This window comes from Struthio camelus, chromosome 2 (genome assembly GCF_040807025.1).
Source record: "Struthio camelus isolate bStrCam1 chromosome 2, bStrCam1.hap1, whole genome shotgun sequence".
Lineage (NCBI taxonomy): Eukaryota > Metazoa > Chordata > Aves > Struthioniformes > Struthionidae > Struthio > Struthio camelus.
Window position 1 is genome coordinate 105634487 of NC_090943.1, and position 27558 is coordinate 105662044.

At 37.3% G+C, this 27558-nt stretch overlaps 1 protein-coding gene across 3 annotated transcripts in view; it reads right to left on the bottom strand.

Annotated features, from left to right (window-relative positions):
* GMDS (GDP-mannose 4,6-dehydratase) overlaps positions 1–27558 on the bottom strand; it is a 428741-nt gene that overhangs the window by 244420 nt on the left and 156763 nt on the right. For all 3 annotated transcript variants that reach the window (XM_068931997.1, XM_068931999.1, XM_068931998.1), the window contains 2 exons: positions 15227–15419; positions 14259–14363 (listed from right to left, as the gene is read on the bottom strand). In XM_068931997.1, coding sequence (XP_068788098.1) covers positions 14259–14363; positions 15227–15419 — 298 coding nt within the window. The remainder of the gene's footprint in view (positions 1–14258; positions 14364–15226; positions 15420–27558) is intronic.

Sequence of the window (27558 nt, forward strand, 5' to 3'; positions counted from 1 at the left end):
ACATAAAAAATTGAGACTTTAGATTTATCTCTAACTGCAAATGTAATATAAATGTCCTCTCTGATGTCAGAAGGACTTCTCTTTATGCTTAAAGATGAGCAAACGCTTAAAGATTTTGCTGGAACATGTCAAACTTGTTCATGTCTTTCTGGATTGAGCCCAAGAATAGCTCAGTTCAGTGCTGTGAATTTAGATGTACATTTGGGTCTTCGGGTGGGGTTTCATAAAGGAGTTGCAAGCAAAAGGGACAATTATGCCCTCTTGCAGTCCCTGCGGCATGGTTCTACCCATCTTTTTTTTTTGGTTCTGCCTACGCCCATGCACAGTACTAATAGTGATCACGACGTAACTTGGAAAAGGGTACCATACAAACTCTCTACAACATAATCTTCTGAGCTGCTGAGTGTCACGACTGTGCAGATTCCTCATGAAGCCAACTTGTGACACATCGAATAACACCAGTCAATATCATCCACACTTTGCAAGTACCTATGTATAAAATTGTAGTAAGTCTTTAAGCCCTCGATCCATTGTTTCTTTTAAAATCATAAAAATGTAACCCATTAAAAAAAAAGTACTTCTTAGTCATGTTTCTGCATAGCCCAGAACAGGCCACTAAAGAAGTAACTCTCCTTAACACCTCACCCACCAATTAAAAAACCCAAGGTATTGAAAAAGAAAAAACAATCAAATGCTGATTAATTATAGAGAAATAATAAACTTAAACATGACAAAAATATTTGCTGAGGGATTTAAAAGTAGCCAGCACTACAGGCATATCAGCTTACTAAAATGCAGTTAAATTCTTCAGTTATTCTCAAGAGTTTCAGTGGAATTCAGTAAACAGTATTTTACACGTGACAAAGTACTTTCTTTAACCAGCTTGTATGGTGACAAGGTTATAAAAATGCAAGTCCAAGACTCAGATTTTGTATTGTTACACTGCATGCTCACCTCCATCCTTCTCTCCCTTTTTCAGTTTTAATACTCATGTTTCTCTTATTCTCTAAAAAGTACATTGTCATGTTGATCTACACACAAACATAAGCTCTCTCCAAACTACTTCAACTTAATACCTAATTGATAAAGATTATTCCCACAATTTATTTTAATCCCAGTAAAAACTTTTTCTATGGATTAACATATTCCAAACACTGTAGCAGTGTATTCTTGCATGCCTGCCAGGAAGTACTGTACAACAGCTTATCTAAGCAAAGTAAAGAGCACAGCGTAACTAAGTAGCATCAAATTATGAAAAAGCTGGGTTCTTTTCTCCCATAGAGTCAGACTGAACCAGAACTGAAAACTGTTTGAACTGTTATTTTTTCTCAAATGGGAACTGAATCTGAATAGTTATTTTGAAGTCTTTGTTGAATCTAATACAGAACTGAATAAAAGAGAAAACACTTCTGATGATTGGATCAGAATAATTATCTAACAGAAAATATCCTAGAGGAACCCTCTCATCACATGAACTTTACATTTCAAAGTCTTATTTTTCAGCTTGAACAGAATCAGAGATACTGAGGCAGTTAAATCACTAATGACCTGACCAAAATGAACTGACTTGAGTTAGAGTCAAATACAAATCAGATCTACACCAAACCATTTACAAGTTCTTCATACTATTTTACTTTTTTTCTAATATTGACATTTTTTAAGTATCACAATCCCATGTTCTTGTATTGCAGGAAACAGCATTTTTATTTCATTTTTAAATGAATTATACTTAACCTAGCAGTTTTCCCACAAACATGTATTTCAGAGTAAAAGGAAATGAGGTTAAATAAACATTTCCAGCTAACAACTGCCTACATCTTTACATAGCTAATAAGTTCTGCTTTTAGAACCAGGGAATTATCATGATCTCTTTAAATAATTTCTTAACGTTATGTTTCTTTCTTTAAAGAAGTCTGTAAAGTGTCAATCCTTTTAATATGTACCCCTCACGGTGTGTGAAAAATCTGAATGTTCCTGTTATTATTAAGCAGCAAGTTTGAAAATCTGATCAACACAACTAAGCTACTATTCACTTATTAGTAATGACTTTCATTTTTAAAATCAATACAACCAGATGTAGAGCCATTATGAATTTATGAATTACTGAAATTATGAATTATTACAGTCACAGCATAACGTAAAGAAAAAGATGAAGTTAGTGTGGAAAGCATAGGGATATGGTGGTCTCACAGAGGAACACTGGATTCAGAGGAGCTTGGTCGAACACTGTCAAGAAACAGAAACTTTGGATTCTTGAGCGAAGTGTTCTTGGACAACAAATCTTTATTTTAACCTGGATTACTCTGAAAAAGCAGCAAACTAAATAAAATGACAGTCCTTCAAATGACACAAAAACTTACTTTTGTGGGTCAAACAAAATTAAGGGGTAAATTTAGATCTGGTACTGTGGAGAAATCAGCAGATGTTCTTGAAATCTTTCTTTTGAAACAAAAGTATATTGAAAGAAAGCTCATATGAATGTGAATAAAATAACATAAATGTGATCTATAAATGGAAATCCGGTATGTGATGTTAAATACGGCGTCTGAAAACAGTTTTAATGATAATAGTAGAGTTGTGAAAAGATGTGCAGTGAAATCTGAAGGAATAAGACTGCTATGGAGACTGTCATTCTGTAGGATCCCAGGTAATCCTACAGTAAGCGTGTGCAATAGCTTGGAAAGAAAATGACAGCATTACTTAGAAAATACGTTTGCTAAAAGCACAAAATAGGCAAATAAAATGCTTTGTAAATATTTTAAATAGTGCTGAATAGTTTGTTAGCATCTCTCCAAGCATTACAATTGAATTTTTTACACTACTATTTAGTTTAAGTTTAGTTTCAGAGCTTTATAATTAAATGTGCAGAGTCTACTTGAGTAATTTTCAGATTTTTTTTTAAAGGATTTGTTCCTAACTTGCTCATGAGGGGAAAATGTTTCCTATCTTGTCTAATAACCGAAAAACAGAAAAGTCATCAAGGTAAAAATGCTATCTGCTGCATCAAGCCAAAAAAAGAATAAACTGGACAGAAGGCGCAGTTAAAGAAGAATTTACAGATCCAGAATTATTTTGTCTCTAGATTGAACCAAGGTTAAATAAACAGTAACCAAATAACCATTAATATTCTGTTTCCTTCTCAGCAGTCTAGAAGAAAAGTATATTTTAAAATGTGTTAAATCTTTCAGAGTTTTTTCCTTCAATACCAAGCCTTATATTAACAAATATTAAACTCCCTGACTTTAACCAGTAAACGCAATGTCAAGTTTTAATGAACCCTCAGGTATATGATCAAGGTGGACAATACATACACATAATCATGACTTATTTCAGGTTTCCAGCAAATTTTACTGAACATACTAATTCCTTCATCAGACTTTCATGTACAGGCACCATTTGCAAGACACATACTCACACACATACATAACTTTGGAAAAAATGAATAACATGCCCAGATGACTCTGTGGGTTCCTCTGTGGGCACTGATGCCTGGTTATCATTGTCTACAAATGTGACGGAAAACCAGATGATGTCACTACGGCACCAAACCCACAAGGAACCTGCAGAACCAAAGTGACAACAGACACTTCACTTACTTGCAAGCAGACCAAAGTTGTGCAATAACTGCAGCACACTGATGAACTCAAATCCAGGATTGCTTCATCCCATGATTTCACAACAAAGAACTTACTTACTTTTCCTTTAAGCACAGTCTACAGTTGTGATGCTTTTCTTAAAATGACACAGCACTTTTATGAGACATAAGTATAAATTTAAAAATGACCTATTATTTGTTGGTTTGTTAGCTTCCTGACACTATTTTGCCAATGGATTTTGGATTCATCAGCACGATGAAAACTGTTGCTGGTTCTTCAGTAACACCAGCATGATCACTTACTGAATTAGACAGCAAAGGTAGCATTTGCCTACTGTTGTTGTTATATGAAATCAAGCTTTCAAGTTCACAGCCTGAGTTACTGTTACACCAGTCTTGCTCTAAATGTTTTTATTAAATATTGCATGGTCCGTGGGGAGAAAAGAAATGCCATTAAATCTGCTAACTCTGAAAAGAAACGTAGTATGTGCTGCATTTTTTTCACGTGAAACTTGAACAGGTTTAAAGAGAAATGCGTATTATTTGTACCATATGCTCATGTTGCTGGTTAATGGATTCATTCAGTAGCATCCTTACCTGAAGAAGCCAACTAAACACGAGTTAGCTGGTATCCATTGTGCATTACTTAAAGAAATGGGCCTGAGACTTTGAGAACATGAAAATTGTTTTAGAAAACAGTACTGAAATGTGCAGAGCGCTGTAAATGGAAGCCATGAATCAGAATGCAGCAAGACCTGTGATACTACAGCATGCCAAGCTCAATGGAAAAATATTCCTTTAAGTGTAGGAACACCGACATTTCAATGACGACACATCAAATATAAAGAGGAACCATGGAACAACTTCCTACACCAAATACATGACAAGCAGAGCACTTTCAGCAAAAGTCAGAGTGACTTCTGCTAACTCTTTGTGAAACTCACAATGGATATGTTTAGGATTCAAGCACTACTAGAATAGATATAGGAGAAAAATAACTGAAGAGATTGAATTAATTTAGGTTAAGTAATAAAAACGTGACTTTCCTTGAGCTTGGATGATTTAATTCTCTTGAAGATCACACTGTATTTGAGCAGGTTAATGGCCCAGGACACACAGTTGCATGTTCACTACCTAGCTGTAGACACCACAGAAGGCAGAGGTTTGACTGTGACTCCTGAACAATTAACCCAATAGAGCACGATAGCAAATCACACTGCTAGCACCAGTCTATCCCAACCCCCTATTAAATATGTGACAGAGGAACCCTCCGGCCACCTCTTGCTTTCCCTATGACATATCTAGAGGTTAGCAAACAAAATCAGTGCAAGAACTTTGAAAAAAGAAAGTCAGCTTTCTGCTGAAAAATAGATATTAAAGCTAGCAATTATTAGCCTGATTTTCAATGACAGATCCATGCAATAGTTCACATCTAAATTGTACAAGCAAATAGAGGGAAAAAAATGAGTATTTGCAAGCTCAAATAGCTAGCTTAGTCACATGATTAGCTTTACTCTAGATTCAATGGCACTTTCAGTTAAGTGCTTAGAACTAAGTATGTCACTGGATCAATAAAGCACTGAAGTGCAGAATTATTTTCAACTTACTCTATTTTCAATAATTATATAGAAGTTGGGAAGACTAAGGACCGCTTCTGTCCTCAGAAAGTGCACAGCCTCTCCACTTATCTTCCAGAAGTACAATGAAGGTAACAAGAGACCTTGTATTACTTTTTAAAGTCAGCAGCAAGGAGAAATTCAGTGTAAGCGGAAGGATGTAGCATGCTAGACAACTCAGATGTCCCTGATAAATATACACCTGCCTAACATTGACTGAGATTATGGGGGCCGAGAAAGGTGTCAAAACAACAAACACAAAGAAGATTTATAACTGTAAAGCAGCTATTTAAGAAAAAATGTAAGTCAAAGTACAATGTTTGCCCTTGTTACAGATGTTTCTTTCATCTCATCTGGATTTCTTTTTAAGATTAAAATGAACTGTCAATTTTCCAGGCTCAAACTGGCTAGCCTTGGGATAACTACGATTTTATTTTAAAGCTTTTGGTAAATGTTCTCAGTTCACCTACTGATGGATATGATATTGACTAAATCAGTAAATACCCTATTCACCATTCGCTGTTTGTGAATTCTCATGCTTTTGGACACAGCTCCCATTTGCTAATCGGCACCTAACAACTAAGTAGAACATTTTTTAAATATTAAGTGTCTATGAAAGGCAAATCCTTGAAAAGGAAATATTTTAGTACAGTTGTGCACACATTGATCAGCATGGGAAACACATTTAAATGACAGTATTTACCGCAAAAAGTCATTATAACATATATGACTGCCATAGCATCCCACCAGATTACAAATATTTTCAGAGGTGATATCTGATTATGTTGAATTTTTCATTTAGTTTTTTTGATGAATCCTGCAGACTTTTTGAGGAATAGTTAGTTGACACTTCCTTCTGCAGCTGCTTTTGAGCCACTGATGGTGATGGCTTATTGTGAGTTAAAAGAGTATCTCTTGTTCAGTCTCCCATACATTAAATGATTGAGTGGGTAAATTTCAAATGTCTTTCTCACAACAATAAGCATTTTTAATTGATCTACTTCTAAAATAACTCAAAAATTATATAAGAAAATTTAAGTAGAGTTCTGAGTGAGAAGTATTAACCTCTCTCTCTTTGAGAGAGCTGTTTTAGAGAAAATAGGGCACTGAAACTGCTGACAAAATGTTTCAGATAAAAGGATGGCCTGATATTTGTGGATGTGGTATGGCAGCCACTGCATTGTTGCAGAAGGGATAACCATCTGCGTCAGAAGTCACTTTTTCCTATATGGTCACTGTAGTTATTGCTGTTTGTTTGCCACCATAAAGTGCCTAAAAGAACATGAAAAATGTCTACAATACACTAGGAAATTGGTGACTCAGAAGTAATTCAGTTGCTTTGGCTGGTGAGAGAGGAAGAGACATTACAAAAAAGTGAATTGAATGGTACCATAATCCCCCCAAAAGCCAAGTGCCTCATCGGAAGAGTCTCTTAAAAAGTCGTCCTGTCAGAAACAGTAATCAGTGGATGATACTGGCAATGCTGCCAGGACCATTCCTGCACAAACTGTCCTCAAGGGGACAACAACTGCGTAACTGAAATGTTGCCTTGAACTAGTTTTACTGAAAGAAGAATGCAGCCATCACCTTAGCTGACAAGTGGGAGAACCTGTAGGCTTCTGAACCATGCAAGATAAGAGAGTAAAAAACCAGAGGGACTACAGAGGTGAGGCTGCGGAATCCATGTAGCTAGCAACAATTAGCTAGCGTAAAGAGGAAATTTTCGGCGGACTCAAGAAAAAAAAGCACTGACAAGAAAATACATAACAACTCTAAGAGAAGAGGCAGAGAGTCAGAAGCCTGTTGCAAGGAGCAATGAGAGCTGATGTTTCCCCATTATGGCTGACTGGCCAGCAGAGACTCTCTGGATGACTCTGCCAAGGTTTGCCAGCATACTAATGCCTGGGGTAACAGCAAGCTTGTCCCAGGCATCTGCTGTGTGTATTAGCAATAAATAATTATTGTATACATACAAGCTGTGTGTATGACCTTGCTTTCAAGTTTCTGCGTCTGGTAGAAGATGCCCGAATAAAAGTCACCCCAAAATATGAAGGCTTGCGGTCCAAAAGTCTCATGTTCTTAGTAGCTGCTCTGCAGTGATACACAGCCCTCTGAAGATGTGAAGCAGTAAGCAATTTCTAATTGCCACTATTTCATACTCCCAGGGGAACCCTGACATCACTGATATTGGGTTACTAGGCAGATGGCAGAACAGAAATGCATATATTTGAGAGGATTTCTGCTAACAAACATTACAAGGCATAGTCTTTATTACTGATATCAGAAGTTTAGGAAAGAATTACTACAATAATGATGAACAAAATATTACATATTTATTACTTATGGAATATCAACAATGTAAAGTAGATTCATTTATGCAACATATATCTGTTGCAATAATGATGACACCTTTGCTCTGTGTGATTTTTTCCTTTCTTGTCTCTGACTGTACCTCATAAAGGCAATGAAATTATTTAAATTTGAGGAGAACATGCAGGAGAAGACATAAGCAAATCACAAATGAAGAAAATAAGTGGACAGATGCAACTCCAAGAAAAACGGCAAAGAAATAAAGTGACAAAAACAACAAATGCAGAAGTGGTTGACTGTGGCTGAGTGTCCACGTCTGGGGAAACGGAGCCCTGCAGTGTGCTCTCTTGTCCTAGGCTCTGAGCACACCTGGGCCACGTGCTTTAACCATGTGTTCGAGATAAGGTGTTACTTGCCAGCCAAACCGGTTTCCTTCAGAAAGCATCTCACGTGCAGCAGCTCAGAGTGAATTCCAATGGAGTCATGGACTGGGGGGCAGCAGCGGACTGCGGTGCATTATTCATGCATATTCTCCTACCCATCAGTTACTGGAGTCTGAGAGGATCAGCCTATACCTAGACCATTTCTTTTACTCACCCCTAATGATCCAGTAAGAGTAATGAAAAAAAGTTTGCAAACTCTCAGTTTAAGAAAACGTAATGCTCACTTCTGCTTATATAACTTGGGAAATGTTAAGAATTATATGGCAAGGTTTTCTAAACTTAGTAGTTTAGGTTTTCTAAACTTAGTAGTTTTAACATTTTGTAAATTGTGCTGGGTGCTTCAGTATTTTTTTCCAAGTAAAAAAAAATCATAATCAATCACGAGAAATAGCAGAAACTGTAATCTGCTTTCTTCTCAACACAGAATAAGCCACAAGGGAGTACATGATTTAATGACAAGAAGATGCATCTGATAAGACAATAATTTGCTCAAGGAGAGATCTGGGATGCAAACGCAGCTGTTCCAAAAATCTAAACCCACAGGCAAGAAATTACTTAGTTTTTGCAAGAGCTATATCCATAACTATTTAGATAAACTGGTGATAGGCCCAGAAAAATACATCAGATAGGTAAGTATAGAATTAGGGCTACTTCAAGACTGAAAAGAAAAACAAAAAATTTAGAAGATCGGAAGGGTTCTCACAAGCTATCATTGCAAAGACTGAATCAAAAGGATTTCAGTAATTAGACCGTTCAACACAACACCTTCCTTTATCAGTGACTCATTCGAGAAACAAAATTAGACCCCAGTTCAGTTAATTTACGTGATGATTGTTTATTCCCTATATGTCACAAGTTCCATGGCGCTGTCCTGGACCATGTGCATGCCCAAAGCTAAACACATGCAGAAGTGTTCTTAGAATTCACTTCTTATTTCAGAGATCTGGTGCTGCTTTTAAAACACAAATTCACAGAAGGCAAGTGCGCTCATATTTGGGCATGACTGCATTGCCTTCATATATAAGCACTGATCAGTCCTAGAAAAGTGATACTGGAACTCAAGATTAAGATGAATTATTAGCAACATCTAAATTAGATGTACCCAGAAAAATCTCCTTCTTATATTGTGATGTGCTCTAATTAGTACTATCGAGTTAGTCAGTATCAGGTTCAACATCAGAAGAATTAACCAAATTAACTTATTTCATAAGGTCAGATCCTTTTCATAGAAAATCACACGTATCTACATAAAACAACTGATAGGTACTACCTGGCAATTCTCTTACCACTACAGTCAATACTCTTGCAAATCCATCTGTACAAGTAGACCCTAATGCCAATATTTATCCGCACTGACATTTGACTGCATAAATAGATAAGAAAACACCTGCATGGATCACTTAGCAGGATCAGTCTCACAGCAGGGAGAAAAAGCCAGTAAGAATGTATGTCTTCAGGACACTGCATGCTTTCTCTGTTCAAACATGCAAACTAAAAAGCATGAAATGATCTTGGCTGCTCCAGAGCACACAACTGTCTGAGTAACTCCTTTTACATTGGCCATGGTACCTTGCCATCAAGTTTGCAGTATGCTAGGCAGATGATCCCTGATAATACTAACCAGCTTGCATTTTTCTCATCCAGCAAGGAGTCAGCAAGACACAACACTCTGCTGACTTTTGCTATTCAGATATACTTGTGGCTTGGGAAACTTTTTATTAAATGAAAGATACATAGCCCTGCCTAGCCAATTTTATACTCTTGCATCCCTCACAGGCTTAAACTTACAAAAAAGAGCACCAATATAAGCCTTTAGTATTTCCAGGGGTATTTGGTTGATCAGCTCTTCTTGCACAGAACATATTTAGGGAGACCAGCAATTAGTTTCCTCGACCAAAGAAATGAGAAAGGGAAGTCTGGCAGATGTTGGCTACCTTTCTTTATAGGAGACACAGAAGCACAGCTGTCACATTGCAGGGATTTTTTGTGAAATTTCCTAGCAGATGTCACCATCTGCTACTGCTCTCTCTATGAAAAAGAGAAAAAAGGAGACTGAAAATGTGTCAGGAAAAAAAAAAGGAAGAACGAAATACATGAATTCAAAAGACACCCAAACATATTTACAGCTAACGGGGAAACCCCTAATCCGCTCCCTCCTGGCAAAACAGTCATCCAGACACAAAATAAAAAGCAAAGAGCATGCCCCACTCTCTTCAGATCGTGATTTCTTTAAATTTTACTCTTACTGCTTGTACTTTGTCAACCTTCAGCCTGCAATCTAACACCTAGCCATTTCCTTCCTGGCTGAGAGAGATCACAGAAATGAGCAGTTGTATCCTTTCCCTCTGGCTATATAGCAATGGTCTGATGACAACTGCTTTACCAGAGTTGGTATCAGACAAATCAAAAATCCCCACTGAATGATCTGCACAGTGATGTCATGTGTGGAGACAAAGCATCTATTACTCAGGAAAAAAAAACCTAACAAAAAACAAACAAAACTTCTGTTGCATTGTGTCAGAAAACATGCTGTACATGTTTGTACAACTCGGTAGATAAAGATCAGATGAGGCAAGCAATGAAGTGGTTAACCAAATCGGAGAGTTGATCTCAGACATCCAAAGACGCATCTTGTAAATCTGAGGAAACTTCTTACACAGAACTAAGGAGAAAAAAAGTAAGGGCTTGTCTGGGAAGAAACAAATGACATACATTGTCAACAAGTAGTTTGTTTTCATACTCAGACAAAAAGGTATCAGTGAGATCCAGAGCCCCACAGAAGAATAGGAATCTTTCCAATGGTGTCAAAAAGGCTTGGATCAAACCCCAGCTTTCCTGAAAACTAGACTTGCTAATTGCCTCACTCTTCCACTGTCAAAACTGTCATCTCACTAAACTGAAATACCTTTCCAACATTGCTATAGGGCAGACATTTCCACACTGGTAATACTGGGAGCCACATTCAACCACTATTAGGAAGTTGCTAGGCTCCAGCTTCCCAAAACTTCCCAAGGCCAACTTGTAGCTCACACCACTGCAGAACGCATTCTGCTTTTCCGGTAGCATTATATTTAGAAAATAAATAAACTTCACAAATGGAAGATCCCATTCTTCTTTGGCCTCACCATAAATCAGGAAATAGTGGAGCTACACCTGGATAAAAACTGCTTAAAGGAACTAAAGACACCAGTTTTAGCAAGGTCTGTTATTGATACTGGCCTTCTCCCAAAAGCAAGCAAATTATGCTAACTTATCTTGCATTACCAGACCATCACTTGAAATACTATGCCAGATCTTCAGCTGGCATAAATCAACGTGACCATATCACTTCGGTGAATATTTGGCCATATTGATCTGTGTGAGCAGAAAAACTTGTGGCAGTCAAAAAGCGGTTATTTACAAATGCGAGGCAATAGGCAATATATAATAGAAAGAACTAGAAAGGAGAGTACTACAGAAAGCCTCAAAATAAGGAAGTAAGTAAATATATGTATAAATATTAAATTTAGTACAAAACAACCACGTTTTTTATTCCATATGCGACTTCAGATAATATTCTCCACTATTAAATACACATGCATTTCTTGAGCCTGAGCCCAAGTAATTGTGCAATTTGATAATGCTGCACTATTCCCAAAGAGTTCTATCTGAAGTTGTAGATGTGTTTCCCTTTGTGTTGTACCAGTTTTACATGTTATAATTACACTGATTTCAAGAGAAATACAGCAGTGAAAATCTATGTGGATGCAGTGACAAACCATCATTTGAGGATAAAAGATACTGTTTGTGTATTTCCTTTGCACTACTTGATGTCTGACAGATGGGTCAGAGTTATGGGTCAGAGTTCTCACAGAAGAGTCAGAGTTATGTCAGGGTTATGTCAGAGTTATGATTAACACCTCATATATGGAAAAAATGAAATGTGTCCTATCTGCCTGGACAGTGTAACTCTGCAACTCGGCAAGTGGCACAGCCACCCTGCTCTTCAGTGGTTCCCTGGTTATTATGTTTCTTGTAGAAAAGACCCATTTGCATCATTGTCAATTGAGAGTTGTATTTGATCAGTTCAATGGAACACTAAACCAACTGGAATAATAGTATGACATATTGGAATAAATTAAGCATCGGTCTATTTAGGTATTTCTCTATAACCTCTAAAATTAGCAGAATACTAATGAAAAAAGGTCAAACCAAAAGCAGTTTTAACACTTGCAAGCATTATTACCATTTCCCTATAGGAATTAGGTATCCCACTTAAATCTCCTTTTCCTCCCAAAGTGCCTTTGCAGTCTTCAAAAAAATTAGGAAAATGATGAATGACTGACTACTAAGGGGATAAGCAACCTCCAAACTACTTTGCTACCCTTTTCTTCTCTACATAATTTTTCAGACATTCTCGCATTAAAAGACTAAGCAAATGGCACCAGGCTGTGGTTACAGTTGCTTTCATTTCTTGTATTCCTGCTAAGGCTAATGGAGACAATTGAAACTATTCCTAAGATAAGGATCCTGTCCATAGCAACAGTGGCTTAACCATTACCTCAGAACATACACACAACCAAAAGCAAAGCCTGAGACTTCAAATCACAGACCTGGCTTCTCCACAGGGACATTAAATGTGTTGGAAAGAGATTGAGTATCAGAAGATCCTTCACAGCAGTGTCAAAGCTGGAACAAATGTCAGAGGAGCCTATTGGATTAAAATAGCAAGGAACACTGATATTTTTCTTCTACAACATGGCATAAGCCTATAGAAAAGCAGCGTGAATGGTAAAAGCACTCATATAATTTCTAACTCACCCTTCAGTTCTCTATTATCACTAGAAACTATGCCAGACCAATACTGTCCTTGCATTCTCCCTCTTTTTATGTCAGTCATACTGTTTTAACTGTATCATTGTAACTCAAAACAGATAGAGCTATTTGCACATCAGATCATATGGTGTGCATAGAATATACTGCAGTGAACTGGCTAAAAGAGAACAAAGTATTAGGGTTTCTAAATGAAACAATTTAATGAATTTAATTGTCTTTTAATTTTCAACTTCTACTGTCATCTGCTCCAATGAAAAGTGCTACACCAGCTACTACCACCAAGGATTTGATGCACCATTTAAAGTAAATGCTGCCTATCCAGTGTACTACCAAGTTTCACAGCTGTGATTCCCGAAGACTTAAATCACTACTTAAAGCCTATTGATATCCACCTTCTTTTCTTTTCTTTTTCTTTTTCTTTTCTTTTCTTTTCTTTTCTTTTCTTTTCTTTTCTTTTCTTTTCTTTTCTTTTCTTTTCTTTTCTTTTCTTTTCCTTTCTTTCCTTTCCTTTCCTTTCTTTTCCTTTTTTCTTTTTCTTACAGAGTTGCAATTATGCTCTATTATATATTTGTATATATGATTAAAATTACCGTTTTTTGTACCAGGCTGTAATTGACATAATTGCATTCCCTTAAAATTTGAATTTATTTTTCATTCGCAGACAGACCACAATAAAAGGCTGAGAATCCACTTCTGTTTGTTAATTTAAAATTCAATTTCAGAGTGTTTTCATAAAGTCCCAGTATTTTCAGGCCAGAGGAAATCTGTCATTGTATAGAAGACTTTTAATCAGGACTCTTACTCAAACTTAATACCAATATTAATTGTTCATAAAGTACTGCAGGAGGAAAAGGGATGATTAAACGGAATTTAAGTTGCATTGTTTTTATGGGCTAAACAGAAAGGCATTTTAAAGCCATGTGTTGAAAGCCATCTTGTCAGAAGGTCAGGGTCACAATCCACAAACTTCCAAACTACACCAGACTGCATTCATTAGTCTTATAAATTTAGAGGGTCTATTATATCCGCCTCTTAACTCAACGTTTATTTGCAAATAAAAATCTCGAATACAACTCAGGTCTGAAATTGCATCTATTGTGCAGTTGCCCACCTAAATGTTTAGAAAACTTGCTTTTTAAACGTCGTTTTAAAATTTTAACCTCAACATATTGTCAAGAAGGAAAGAAAACTCAGGAACGTTACTGCAGCCTCCTGAGAGAACTGATACACAAAGTGAGATACACGAGCTTCTTTTCATAGCCAAAGGGCTATGCAATGGAATATGATGCTTGAAAGTGAAAGCTGGTAATGCTGCAGACTCTGAAACTACCAGCAGGGCTGAACATAGTGAGCAGGCAACAAGTCAGATATCCTTGTTACAGAATTCAGGTAAGTTTAAATGAAACTTGTGATGCATTGTTTCATTTTTCCTGTTGGATGTACACAAAATTGGGAACAGTTTTACATTGATTTTCTAACCTCTCCTGGGGCTTTCATGATTGAAGAGAATGCCATTCACAGCAAAAAGATTGTAGGCCTCTCTGAAGTTCACCACAATCCAGTAGGCATACAGTTTTGCTGCCCCTAAAAAAAATAATTTTAAAATGTTATGTATATCCACTCTGCTTCTACAGAGTCCTCAGACAGAGACATATATGTACCTCTCACTCAAGCAAGGTGAAGTCTACCTTTCAATAAGAGTGCATTAGAATTCGATTAATTCCCTAAATGTGTCATGTTTCATATGGAAAAAATATCCAGCCCAATAAACAGCAACTGAATGGGAAAATACTCCTTTTCTGTACAACCTCAGAATCAGTCAGGAAGTGTTAAAATGCTCTCTCACTTGTTTTCTTATGCACACTCAAGCATAGCACTTTTTCTTTTACAATATAATTAACACAGCCAGAGCGTGTGAAATATGCCACTGTGGTGACCTCTGCTAATAAAAAAAATGACTTTAGAGGAATAAAAGAGAAAACCTGGTGCCTTAACACTTAAATTGATTTGAAACTTTATCACCAAAGTCTTCCCTTCACATTGCTTCAATAAGTGTTTCAAATTTAATGAGAGTTCATGAAGGAAGGAGTGAGCTCTTAGGGGTTTTTCATTTAGGCAACAAAAAATATGAAACCTTATCACCTCAGTACTATCTTACAATGCTTTGCGAAGGAATAACCACCCTTCCCCCTCCTCTTTAGAAGAGCTTTCCACTTCTGATCTGAATGAACACAGTCTTGTGAAGTGAGATAGTAATTTCCAACCCCCAGGCAATGGCAGCAAATACTTTTTATATACTAATTCATAAAGGTATGCCTCTCGACATGTCTAGTCACTTTAGCTCTATCGTCATTCTAATCTCACACCCAGATGACTTCAGCCTTGAGACACGAGCACGGTGAACAGACATACTGACACTGACACACACACATACCAGCAATCCTTACCATAAGGCGATCTTGGGTAAAAAGGGGTGGTCTCCTTCTGTGGGATTTCTTGCACTTTTCCAAAAAGTTCACTGGTAGAAGCTTGGTAGAACTTCACCGAGTTAATAAGGCCACAGGTCTTAATAGCATCTAGGAGCCGTAAAGTACCAACCCCATCAACATCAGCAGTATATTCTGCTAAGTCAAAAGAGATCTTGAGGAGGAGAAGGAAAAGAAATAGAAAAACACTGATTTACTAAGGGTACCAGAACATGCAGCGATCATGTACAACCAAAACAAAGTAATAAACCACTTGTCATGGAACCATCTAGACACTTTTGCATAGACTAGATGCTTAATTTACAAAAGTAACCTCAAAGGATTTCTAAGAATAAAGAAGTAGCTCCATAAATAGCAGAAGCAAAAGAATGGTGTCCCAAGAATCTCTCTCTCAGAATTATTTTTCTATGTGAGGTAATGGGCAAGCCTCTGCACAGTGGGAGCATTATCAGGCTCTCTCCCATCTCCACAGCTGCCAGTTTTCACAGCATTTGCTTGGGCTTAGTATCTTTGGCATACTTGAATATGGTTAAAAAAAAGGCCAAAATACATTTTAAAATACAGGATAGACAGACAGCATGATAACATAAATAATTTAAAAAAACACTAAACAAAGTCCCAAGTTTTGTTAAATATACATCAAAAGGAAGATAAAAGTGTAAATAGCTGCTATCAAATAACACTCCCAATCCCACATGGCTAAGGAGTATTAGAGCTCTGACTTTTGCACAGAGGTCAGGGAGATGGTGAAGTCACGGAGGTAACCAAAAAAAGCTGACAACTCCTCCAGCTGACAAATTCTTTAAAATATGATAATAGGCCCATAAGCGCTTCTGGGGCAAGGCTCCCCTTTCTCTTTCTGCTCCCGTGGTTCTCAGGTAAGCTTACAGAGGGCTTGATTGTGGCATAGGCAAGATGATGTCTGGGTCTAAGCTTTCAGTGAAGTCTATCAGAACACATTAATTCTAGTTCTTGCAGTTACAGAAGAAACCTAAACAACTGGAAAAAGTAAGCTAAAGGTAAAAGATGTGTTGTAACTGCCCCAGTCTGCAGGCAGGAGAAAACCAGCTCAGAAGCAAGTCCACTGTGTTGCTCTGAGACTATGGGCTGGGTGTTTGTATGAGCCAGCAGAGCTCCCACACTCCAAAGAATCTTCTCGCACTGGTGCCTGGCCCAGAAACACATTCCTCCTCCATTCTAGGTCCTCTTTCCAATGTACTATTTTGGTTCAGCACACCAGTTTTTGGAAAAAAAACGTTCCCTGGTTGTAGTGCCAAAATCACAAAAAAGGAAGTGGCAATGGACCTTTAGAGTGCTCTCCTCCATCGCCCTGGCCCGAGTAAGAATTGCTCTCCCTGTGTCATCACTGTCTGGTGTTTGACAGCTTCCAGGAACAAGCTCTACAGTGATGGCAATGACGTTATATGAACTAGGCCAGAAGTTAGTGAGACACTACCAAAATCAGATGACAGTACAAATCTGTGATCCTCTCTCCTTCTTCAGTCTTCAGTGATAGGGTGACTACTAATGGAGTAGAAAGTAAATGACTACTGCTGGGCAGTTGAGCTAGCACAGTGAAGTCAGTGGGAAACTTGACACTTGTCAGGTATTTTTTCAGGCTTTCTGCAGATTCAGATAACCCCAAATTCATTTCTCTTTAATGTTAAAACTACTTTCTCTGTTCAACAATCACTAGAGGTTTGAGGCTTATTCACAGAGCAGATGAAATAAAAATAATTAAATTAATTTTAATTTGCACTTCCAGTTAATGTGAGACAAGTATGAAATAATCTAAATTGCGTTACTGTACTCCAAAATAAAAATGTTCTCACATAGTTTTGAACCAAAATAGCTAAAGGTACAAATTAAAAATAAATTTAACTATTTTTTTTACCCAACAAGAAAAAAGTAACCTGATACTTTACTTATTAACCTGGCACGACCTAGTTGAAACAGAGCACTGATCTACCGAGGAGTGCTGAACATTTTCTGTTTTAATCCATTTACCACAAAAATGACAGCTGCTCAAGGCCTCTCAGCTTCGATGTTACAGTAACTCTTGGGAAAACATCTTAATGAATAGGAGATACTGTTAAGAGTGCACTAACGAACATAAATTAGTATATTTACTACACGGCTAGCACCTTCACAGTGACATCCCAGCTCTCTAAGTAAAGGCAAAACACTCGCTTATTGTAGTGGAAATAGGAATTCACCCATATAAAGGTATTGTTTCCAACAAATAACTTATTAATAACATCTCCATAAATGCAAATCTTTGCTGATATATTCTGCCACACAAGTTAATCATATACTTGTCTCAGGTGATCTTAAATGCCAGAGATCCTGGATTATAGTGTCTCTCACCAAGGCGAGCAATGAGGCCACAGCAGCAACAACCAGGGACTACTCTCACTGGCTGATGCACAGACCAATTTTACAAGATATGCTTTTCCCTATTGGCTTATGAATGACCTCAATCTTCACCCAGAAAAATCACTCCCTGGAGTGTGAGGTAATTCTGCCTCCATGTTTGCCTAGGTCTGCGTGTCTCCAGAGCAGAAGCTGACAGTGTAGTGTGCGCTTGCTGTTTTTCTAACATGGCCTATTGTTCACCAGGGACAGGACTCGGACCACTAACTTCATTTCTTTTAGGACTGCAGGTTAGCCTAGAACAGCAGTCACACAAATGAAAAATGTTTTCTCCACTAAAACCTCCAACATAAAAAACACAGGACTCTCAAGACACTTTGTGCTGCGTAGCAGCAGTAATAGCTAGCATGTCAAACTTCACACTGAATTTCAATTTGATTCTCATTCAAAGTTAACAATGTAAAAAAGTAGTATTTTATAAAAATAAAATGGCAATACCAGGTAGATTTGCTACTTATAAATGAAGCAGGACAGAGCAGGGAAAAGTGCTGAGTTACCATTACCACAGGATTCCCCTTTCCTAACACACATTCTTTTGTGTAAGACCAGCAAGAAGACTAAAGTTAAAAAAAAAAAAAAAGAAGAAAATGCAGGGACCTCTTCAAGAGGCATGTCCAAGAGAAAATTGACATTGCTTGTACAAAACAAAAAAGGGCAGAATCAGATTCTCGAAATGTTACTCATAGAAATAATCTTTGCTCATGTACTGAGCTCAGTGGGACTACTTGAGAGAGTATAAACTTTCGTGGAAATGACTGCTTGGAAAAGGAGGTCTATAAAGGTTAAAAACAAACCATGCTTTCTGAAAGAGTAAAGATTCATCCAGTGTAAAAACAAAGCTTAGGCAATACTAACAGATCACAGTTTTCACATGGCCTATGACAACGACTTTAAATGTCTAAATTAGGAAGCTAGCCTCCCTGTACACTAGTGAAGAGAGTGGCAAGTCAGAGCAGAAAAGCCTAATAGAGATGGCTCTTGATGATGCTTTGGAGAAACTGTCCGAAGACTATGTACTAACCAGCCTTTTAACTTAGTTACCTTCTAGCATCAGAGCCCCTAAACTGTCAGCCATTATCAATGTCTGTGTAACGAAGCATTGCAACTAAGAAGCGTTTTTGAAGACCCCACCAGGTGTTTTCAGAATGACTGGAGTACAGAACTTCTCGCATAAACTTTAAAAGTAAAAGCGTTCTCAACAAAGAGTACTAAAGGCATAGATCCAGTGCTTCTTTGCCCTCTTTTGTACAGGCTATTAGTGACTAAGTGAAAGAGTCACATACCAACAAAACGGAAATTGTCCGTTTGGAATACCTTAGCTGAAGTGAGCTTGGAGTTGTTTTCCTATGTACAGGCAAGATCTGATGCTTTTGGAATTGTCATAGTTGACCTCTGGCAGTACTGTTAATATATATGTTTAAGACGTGTCTATTTACTCCACTCAAAAAGTAAACGTAACAGTGTATTGTTAAAAGTGGACAGATCAACAGGGAGATACTTAAATCCTTGGTTAAAGTTCCAAGTTTTCAGGTCCTGAACACCTTGCAGAATTGCCTCAAAGAATATTAAAAAGGAACTAGACTTCTTGAGCATGAAGGAATTACATATAATAAGTATCATCAGGTCATACGGATTTCACTGCTAGCCCTAATGTGGTAAATTTCAAATGCATTCTTAGGTAAGTGTAAATTCCCATAGCAAGGCTTAGCCATAGCTTGATAAAATATTTGAGAAAAGCATAGATTTGTTGGTTAAAAAAGTTCCTGGTATCACAGTACGAACAGGAATACACTAGACCACGTTACATCGCTTGTATCATACAACTCTAAGGATGACAATGAGTGCTGTGAACTACATGCTATATATTATTTTGATTTCAAACTCTTTTTTCCCATTTCTGTCTAATTGCCAGATTCAATTCCTACACAAGATTTGACTTTAATAAAGCAATGTTTTAAATATGATGTTTCCCAATTGATCATTCAAAACGAAGCTTACCAAGGTCTTTAAAAAGATTTAAAAGCTTACTGAAAGCTATCTAAATGAAAACAAATGGGACTTTTACCTTCCACAAGAACACATTCCTATCATGTCTATGGATACTATACACAAGCCCGCAGACTTAATAATGCTTGCTTCTGACCACTGTGTCTTCAGCAATGGCCAATAATCTGAAAATAAATACCAACTAGGCACATAAATAGGTTTGGCTGTGTGAGATACTTCATTTTCGTTTTGTTACTTAGAACAATCAAAAGGATGGGCTGCAACCATACTAACTATTAGCTTCCTACCAAAAATAATGTGTGCCAGAGGAATATGCTCTAATGCTCTACCTAAGGAATATAAACAGTGATTGAAATTTCATCTCCTTTCTGTAACATTCTCAGCTTCAGAATACGGGATTTTCGGAAGGCTGGTGAAGTCTCAGGAGGAAATAAAATGTTTAAAATGTAAGTTGCTCTTCTTTCACTGTAAAAGCAGAGGTGCTTAGCCTTATTATAACACTGTGGATCTCTGTACTCTTGAAAAATTTACAGTAGTTTTCTTTAGATTTATCAGAGTAGAAAATACTTATCAGGTCTCTCAAAGCTTTGAGAAAGGTTTACGCCTGAGAAGAAAATCACAAAGAAGAGAAAACTACTCAGAAATGTTATACTTCTCACAAGTTTCACAGTGGTTACGTTTTTGCATTCTTTAAAATCAATTCTATTTCCTTTGAATATTCAGTGGGCCTTCCATTGCCAGTAAAAACCACTGGGATCACTTATATCATCTCAATAAACAAACTGCCCAACCCCTAGGAACAGGCATTTAAAGCATAACATTCCAGTTGCTAAATCCAATACAGAATATGGGCTAAACATTCCTACAAAGTCCCAACAGACACACACACACACACACACACACACACACACACAAAATCATAGGGATTTTAGGAAATCTAAAGAATTTTGGGGAGGGGGGGGGAACCTATATATCTACCAAAACTTCAATTAATCTTCTAAGAGAATATGACAGTTTCTCTCCCCTCTATCATAATGATTATTTAAACCATAATGAATATTTAACTCATTGCCCTCTCATCCAATAAAAGAAGCAGCTGAGCAGTTGGAAGATACCAACGCCCCCCCCCCAAACAACTATATATTTTTTATTATATAGAAAAATAGTCAATTCAATAGCTCTGCATTGCTTATTGTAAAATTACACTCTTGATATATTAAAGCCCTACTCAACTTCTTAGCTAAATAGAAATGGACTGAAAAGAATAATGACTGAATTTTGGATAAAAGAAACGTACCTTTTGTAGATGTATCTTCTTGCCTACTTATTTCCCTGTTCTCCCATTAATAAAACAGAAAAATAAAATGGAAGTGATCTGTATAAAATTAGAGTGATCTGACAACATGATTACAGAGAATTAACAAGGAAAAATCATTTTACAAGGTCAAGCAGAAGTCAACATCTTTTCCTAAAATTCATCTTAGCCCAAGACATATTCACAATACTGCTGCACAAGAGAGCCTGAAGTAAGAACTGGTTACAACAGTTATCGACATGTATTCATCAATTCATATCCTCCTGGTAAACAAGGGTTCTCTCCCTCCCTCTTCTTCTTCTTTTTTTTTTTTTAACTAAATCTCAGATCTGGATAACTGTGATTTTCAATTTACCTGTGAAGCAAAGATTCCTTAAGCAGTGCAACTGATAAAAGACCAACCTCTCTGCCATTACTGATGTTGAGGTCTCTGTGATGCAGTTCCACTGCAGCTACATCACACTCTGGACTGCAGGCTGAGTGACCCATGAGCCTGCTTGAAGTTGTCTAAGTTTGGTTTTGAGATCAGTGGGCTAGTATTTCACATTCATCCCTGAACGAGAAGATCCAAACCAAAGTGAAAAAATAAGCTATTTACTGTTTAGTGGTCTTAATTGATCCTTCACGGTCTTTATGTTCTATAAACGATTATAAACTACAGGAGACTATACTTCAGTATGCCTATACATAAAAAGGAGGAGCTCAAATGCAAACCCATTCATCACCCCAAACACAGACTTGCTTTTGCACCCTCAAAAAAGGCAAAAAAGAGGGGTGAAGCAGAATTCAGTTTATTTATGACTGCCCACCATTCATTTCCCCAAGCATATGGAAATCACTCAACCTGGGGAATGTTGAGGGTAAAAAAGGGGTGGGAGGAAGCAGAAGCCTCACAATGAAAGCGTGCTTCTAAGTCTGAAAAAAAGTACTCAGGATAACAACAGCAAAGACATGCATTATCTTTCCTTTTGTCCCAAAGGGACAGGCATCATACTCAAAGCAACTACCACCTTTGAGCTTCACAAGCACTAAGAAGTTGCATGAACAGATATGTTAAACTGCTATAGCCCAGATGAGATGCAACCCTAGGGCTGCTAAACTGTCTGAAGTCCCCAACTGTCTTGCAGTTGAACTACCCTGCAGCACAGCTTAGAGCGAAAGGAGCTCAAGCAGGTGGGCAGCAGCTTTTCTCTGTGCGGTTGAAAAAGTCAAGGATTTTAGCAAGTGGCCCTTAACATGCTCCACAGTGCATGTCTAGATGGCAATCTCTAATGGTGTGGCTTGGACAAGTTTTCTTTAGAATTCTCCTCCTGATTAACTTCAAGTTCTTTATGAAAACTCTCTGAAATAATCTTTAGAGAGAAATGGATTGGCATTATTAAAATAGTTTTCCTTTTTTTCTTCTCAAGATCAGAAACTACTACTTACTGTCTGTTGTGAAAGAAAGAAAAACAATCAACCCAAAGCAGAAAGCAAGCATAGAAAAACATTCCCTGACATTTTTTTTTTTATTCAAACTAATAGGGGTTGATAGTTGAATATATTACTCAGCTTCTATAACAGGCGGGGCTGCTATGAGTTTCACGGCAAACTGCAGGTGCAGCTGTAAATCTAGCTCGCGAGGTCATTCACCCTTGCCTTTAAAGCAGCCTAAGGGTAGATGTCTGACCGATGAAGAAGTATACAAGAATCTCCAGTTGCCTATTGTGTTTAAGTTTGGATGCCACAATCCATAATTGGAACATCCATCACCTTCGAGGTCTATTTTAATAGAACAAAGTCTCCTATGTCCTGTACAGATGTCTTGGCCACTGGACTATTGACTGAAAGATATGTTTTGGAACAGATCTCTGAATAGATGTAATTTGTAAATTGTTTATTCTTTTACCTATTGCCTAGGTAATTGAGTGGATTAGGAGAATTTAAGACACTGGATTAAAAGAAAAAGAGGTGCTCAGAAAGAAGTCAAGAGGCAATGGACAGAACTTGCGACAAGAAAAATTGCAAATAGATAGTAGGTAAAAACCTTCACAACAAAAGTGGTCAAACACTGGAACAGGTTGTTCAGAGAGGCTGCGGACTCTCCATCTGTGAAGACACTCAAAATTAAACTGGACACGGCCCCAAGCCACCTGCTGTAAGCTGGTCCTGCTTTGTGGAAAGAGTTGGTCCAGATGACATTCAGGGGTCCCTTCCAACCTAAGGTATTTCACAATTCTAAGCAAACTAGGATTACAACAGTGTGTTTCAGATATGTAACACAGTGAGTAGAACATCCAGTGAGCAGAAAGTGGATGTGAAATTAGAAATTACTCAGTGTGCAAGAATAAGGCCTGATCCTACAGAAAAACAGCAATTTCTACTGGGGGAACGGAGAGCTGTTCACAGCAACTTTTAGGAGGCACATAGTCCAACCTGCTATTCATCATATCTCCTCCACAGAAGAGCTTTATATACAGGAATGCTCAGATCTGATAGCAATGAAATACCAAAGTGGAGGAGGAGAAGGAGGAGGAATATCACAGAACATGAGATTCAGTATGGCCATAAACCTTTGTCGCAAAAATGTAACCTCCCCATTAGTTTTGCTTATCTTCTCATCCATTTGTTATTAATTTGACGGAACTGGGGAGTTGTCAGGGTTATGTGATGCAAGGAATTTATCTTGCAGAACAATCTTCGACCCACTATTCAAAGTCTTCAGTTTCGAATTACAGAGATTAGAAAAGAAGCTTTTAAAAAAGAAGTGTTGATTCTTTATTTCTTTTAAGCACTTTTCTCAGGGATAGTTTTAACAATATACATATTTATCCAACTTTTAAAGCACAAAAAGCATGCAGTAAGTCAGGATGGGTTTGGATGTTTGAAATTTTGTAACTTCAATGCTTAGTGACATTATAATTCCCTAAAAGTTTTCTGACATCCTGGAGTCCAGCTATGCCAGAGGCTTTAAACACTATTCAACAGAAAGACAAAAAAGGGGCAACTTGCAGAGACACTAGAGGACGTTCAAAGGGAGATGTAAAAAGATAGCCAATTCATTTTGCTTTATGTGTGCCAAGGGAACAGGGAGCTATGAATAAAATGCGTGCAGGGAATGCAGGCACTTTGGAAGAAATAGCATCATTTTTTATTCACTTTCACATATTAAAAAAATGAATTCAAAACATACAGGTTATTTTAAAACTCCAATACTACAACTAGGTTATAATATTAATACATACTATACATAATATACATATATATATTACTTCTGATGCTTTTTAAAATCTTCCATCCTTGCTCCCTTGATGCTCTCAAATATTTAAAATGATGCTCTACACAGAAAAGAAAAAAGGAAGCAAACTCACAAAACATACAGTCTCTCCTCTCTTTTTCTTTCTAGCCAACAAGACTACAAAACATGGGTCAATACAATGGACCCCCCTCAAATACTGATATGAAAGCCATATTGCCTAGAAACTAGAATTACCCCAAGGGTTTACAAATTACTATTATATGGCCTGACTCTCTCAACTTCTGCTGCATAAGGAAAAACCTCATAAGTTTTATAGGTCCTGCCAGAAGTCTTACCTTTTCAACTAGAGTAAAATTATATATTTTCAGCATTTGTTATTTATCACTTAATAAAATTACTTCCTAGACTGCAATTCCTCATGCGAATGACTTTATTTCAGAAAGCTTAGTCCAAATACCTTTTTCTCAGGTAAAGCAGCAAAAATGCATATCCCTCCAAGACAAAGTAATTTTTAAATTAAAATATATAGTATTTGAAGTTATTAAAAAATAAAATTTTAAATTTAAATTTAAATTAAAAATATAATCATACATTTTTGCACAGGTAGATTTGAATATTGACGAGGGTCTTATTTTCTTATAAAGGCATTAAGGTATTTGACCTAGAAATAAGCTACACCAAAAAAATGAAGAAATTTTATGCAATCATTTCTCAAATTTTTCAAATTCGAGTATTTACAAATTTAAAACTTGTTAGAAAACTGAAAGTATTGTTGCAAAAATTATTTTTTGTTTTGTTTTCCCCTATCCCAAATATTCTTTACTGACAATTTTCTGGTCAGTTCTGCAACTTATATTTTGCACTCTTTTGGGTTTGGCCTCCTGTGCTAAATCTACCCAGTAACTGATGTAGTATTACTATTATAATAAAAAGATGAGAAAAAACATTGAATGCTAGTTAGGTCCTATAAGACATTCTGAACAAGCTGGACACATTCTGACTGAAGCATCTACAGAGATATGACAGATACTATGTAAAAAAATAATTCCTATAATCTTTAACAAAAGCTTTTACTTCTCACTCTATGGGAATTTCTACAATTTTCATTCTCTAAAATGAAAAGCATTTTCTCCTTCTCCTTAAAAGAAAGGATTATTTGCTATCTCCTTCCTCACAGCTAACTGAGGGCTGATGGAACTTCCCTACTTCCCAGAGATATTGCAAGAAAAATGTGGTAGGTGAACGTGCTTGTACTGATAGCAATGGGAGCATAAACTTAATTAGACAGATTGCGCACAGGTTTTCCCGTCTCGCCCATTCTATTTTAAAGCTAAGGCTGAAGACACACACTCAAGTCATTGCAACATAACAGTTACTATTTCTCTGTGGAGCTGAAGTAACAGTATCTGGGAGTACTCTTAAAATACAGCAAGTGCAACGCAACACAACTTAAGTCTCTTAGTTACTGTGAGCTACTCTAAAATTAAATCACATCATTCATCATAGTCCAAGAGCAGAGTTACCTCAGCTCCGACCACACATTGCAGCTCGCTACCTTGTGGTATTTGGTGGTGGCTGAACTTTCACAATAGGTAGGCCTCTGGAGAGGCAAATGATAACATGAAGTTCTGAAGAAATAACCACGTGCCTGCATGCACGGAAAAAATCATGGCGTTACGTAATGTGTCTTGGGCACAGTCAGCTAGGGGACGTTCTTCACTGAGGTCCAGCAAGGCCCTGAAGTACCCAGGGGAGTTAAGAGCTCAGAGTCAAATGCCTGCTTCAGCGTGGCAAAGGCGATGCAAGGTACTCCTTACCAGCAGGCAAAGGACATCTGTCTCCACTCACGCACGCAGTTCATCCTTTAAATAATGAAGTCATGTTCTTTGCAAAGAAACCACTCTTGGAGAAAAGTACTACAAAGACACATCTTCTAAATCAGAGATTAATGTCATCAATTCAGACTGATTCCTGCTCCTATTACTTTCCTTAATAAGTCCAAAGTCTCCCTTCGCCATGAGTACTTACCAGTACACTTAAAACTCCTCAAAATGTTATACTTGCATGGACTTACCTATAATTTCTAGCAATTAAAAACTGCAACAACTACGAAAATTCCTCCTTAGCTAGAAAACGCTCAGCATACCTCCAACTCCCATGTAATTGATTTTTGACAATCTTATTCATTTTTATTGAATGGGCATGAAAAATTAAATTTTGATGACTTGTTACATGGGCCAAATTTACATGGATAAGTATGTCCTGACAAAAGATGTGCTCCCATAGTTGCCCTCTTCCAAGTTTCTCCTCCAATATTCCAGCAGGAATGACTGGGAAAACGAACAGGCATGCTGTTGCATGTCAAGAAATAGTTACTTCCCCTCCTCCCCCCCACCCCAATTTTCTTTTTTGAACAGGGAAAAGTAATGCCTTTCTTTCAATGCATACAGGTCATCTTCTCTCCAAGTTTTGTAAGACCCTGCTCTGAAGAAGGACCATATTTCCAAATCAATCTTTTTTTTTTCACCACAAAACTAACAGCACTCTTTTCCCTTTAATTCTTCCTGAAAATAGTCGACATTTTAAAATATCTTTTAAAATAAATACAGTAGTCTCAAGTCCATGCTTGCCATGAAAAAAATCCATCCCTTATGGTTTAAATCTGCTAAAGTTACAATCAACCAACCCCCCCCCCCCACTCCCAAATCAAAGTCTTAAAATGCCATAGAGGGGGAACCCTAGTACATGTGCACTCACCTTTAACACATGTACAGGCATTCCATATGAACATCCACAAATACAGTAGCTGATGATGGTTTTGTTGGGAACGATGTAATAAGCCTGTTGAAACAGCTTTCAATACTTTTACTGTAGTAACATCTAATTTTAACTTTCCCTTTTCAGGCATCATGGGGATAGTAATCTCTGAATACCTCAAAACAGACCACACTAACTCTCTAGGCTGGGTAGGAAGCAACAAAAGTGCAATGCACTGTTATCATCATTGTTTTCACTGAGGTTTCAATGTGGTTATACTTAATTTCTTAAGTATTAAGAAATTAATGAGCCTTACATCTTCTTTAATTGTATCCTTTAAGGCAGAAAACCACTGTTTTCTATGTGAAAGAGAGCACTTTGAATTCAAAGAACACCCTCCTCATAAAACGTTCTATTTAATCATGTTATCGGCCTCACAAGGATGTGGGTGGCTAGCTAAAAATGTGTGGGATGAATCAGAAAAAATCATGTGCCTTGACAGATACGGCGAGGTACGTGAAAAGGCCAAGGGACAGACAGCTT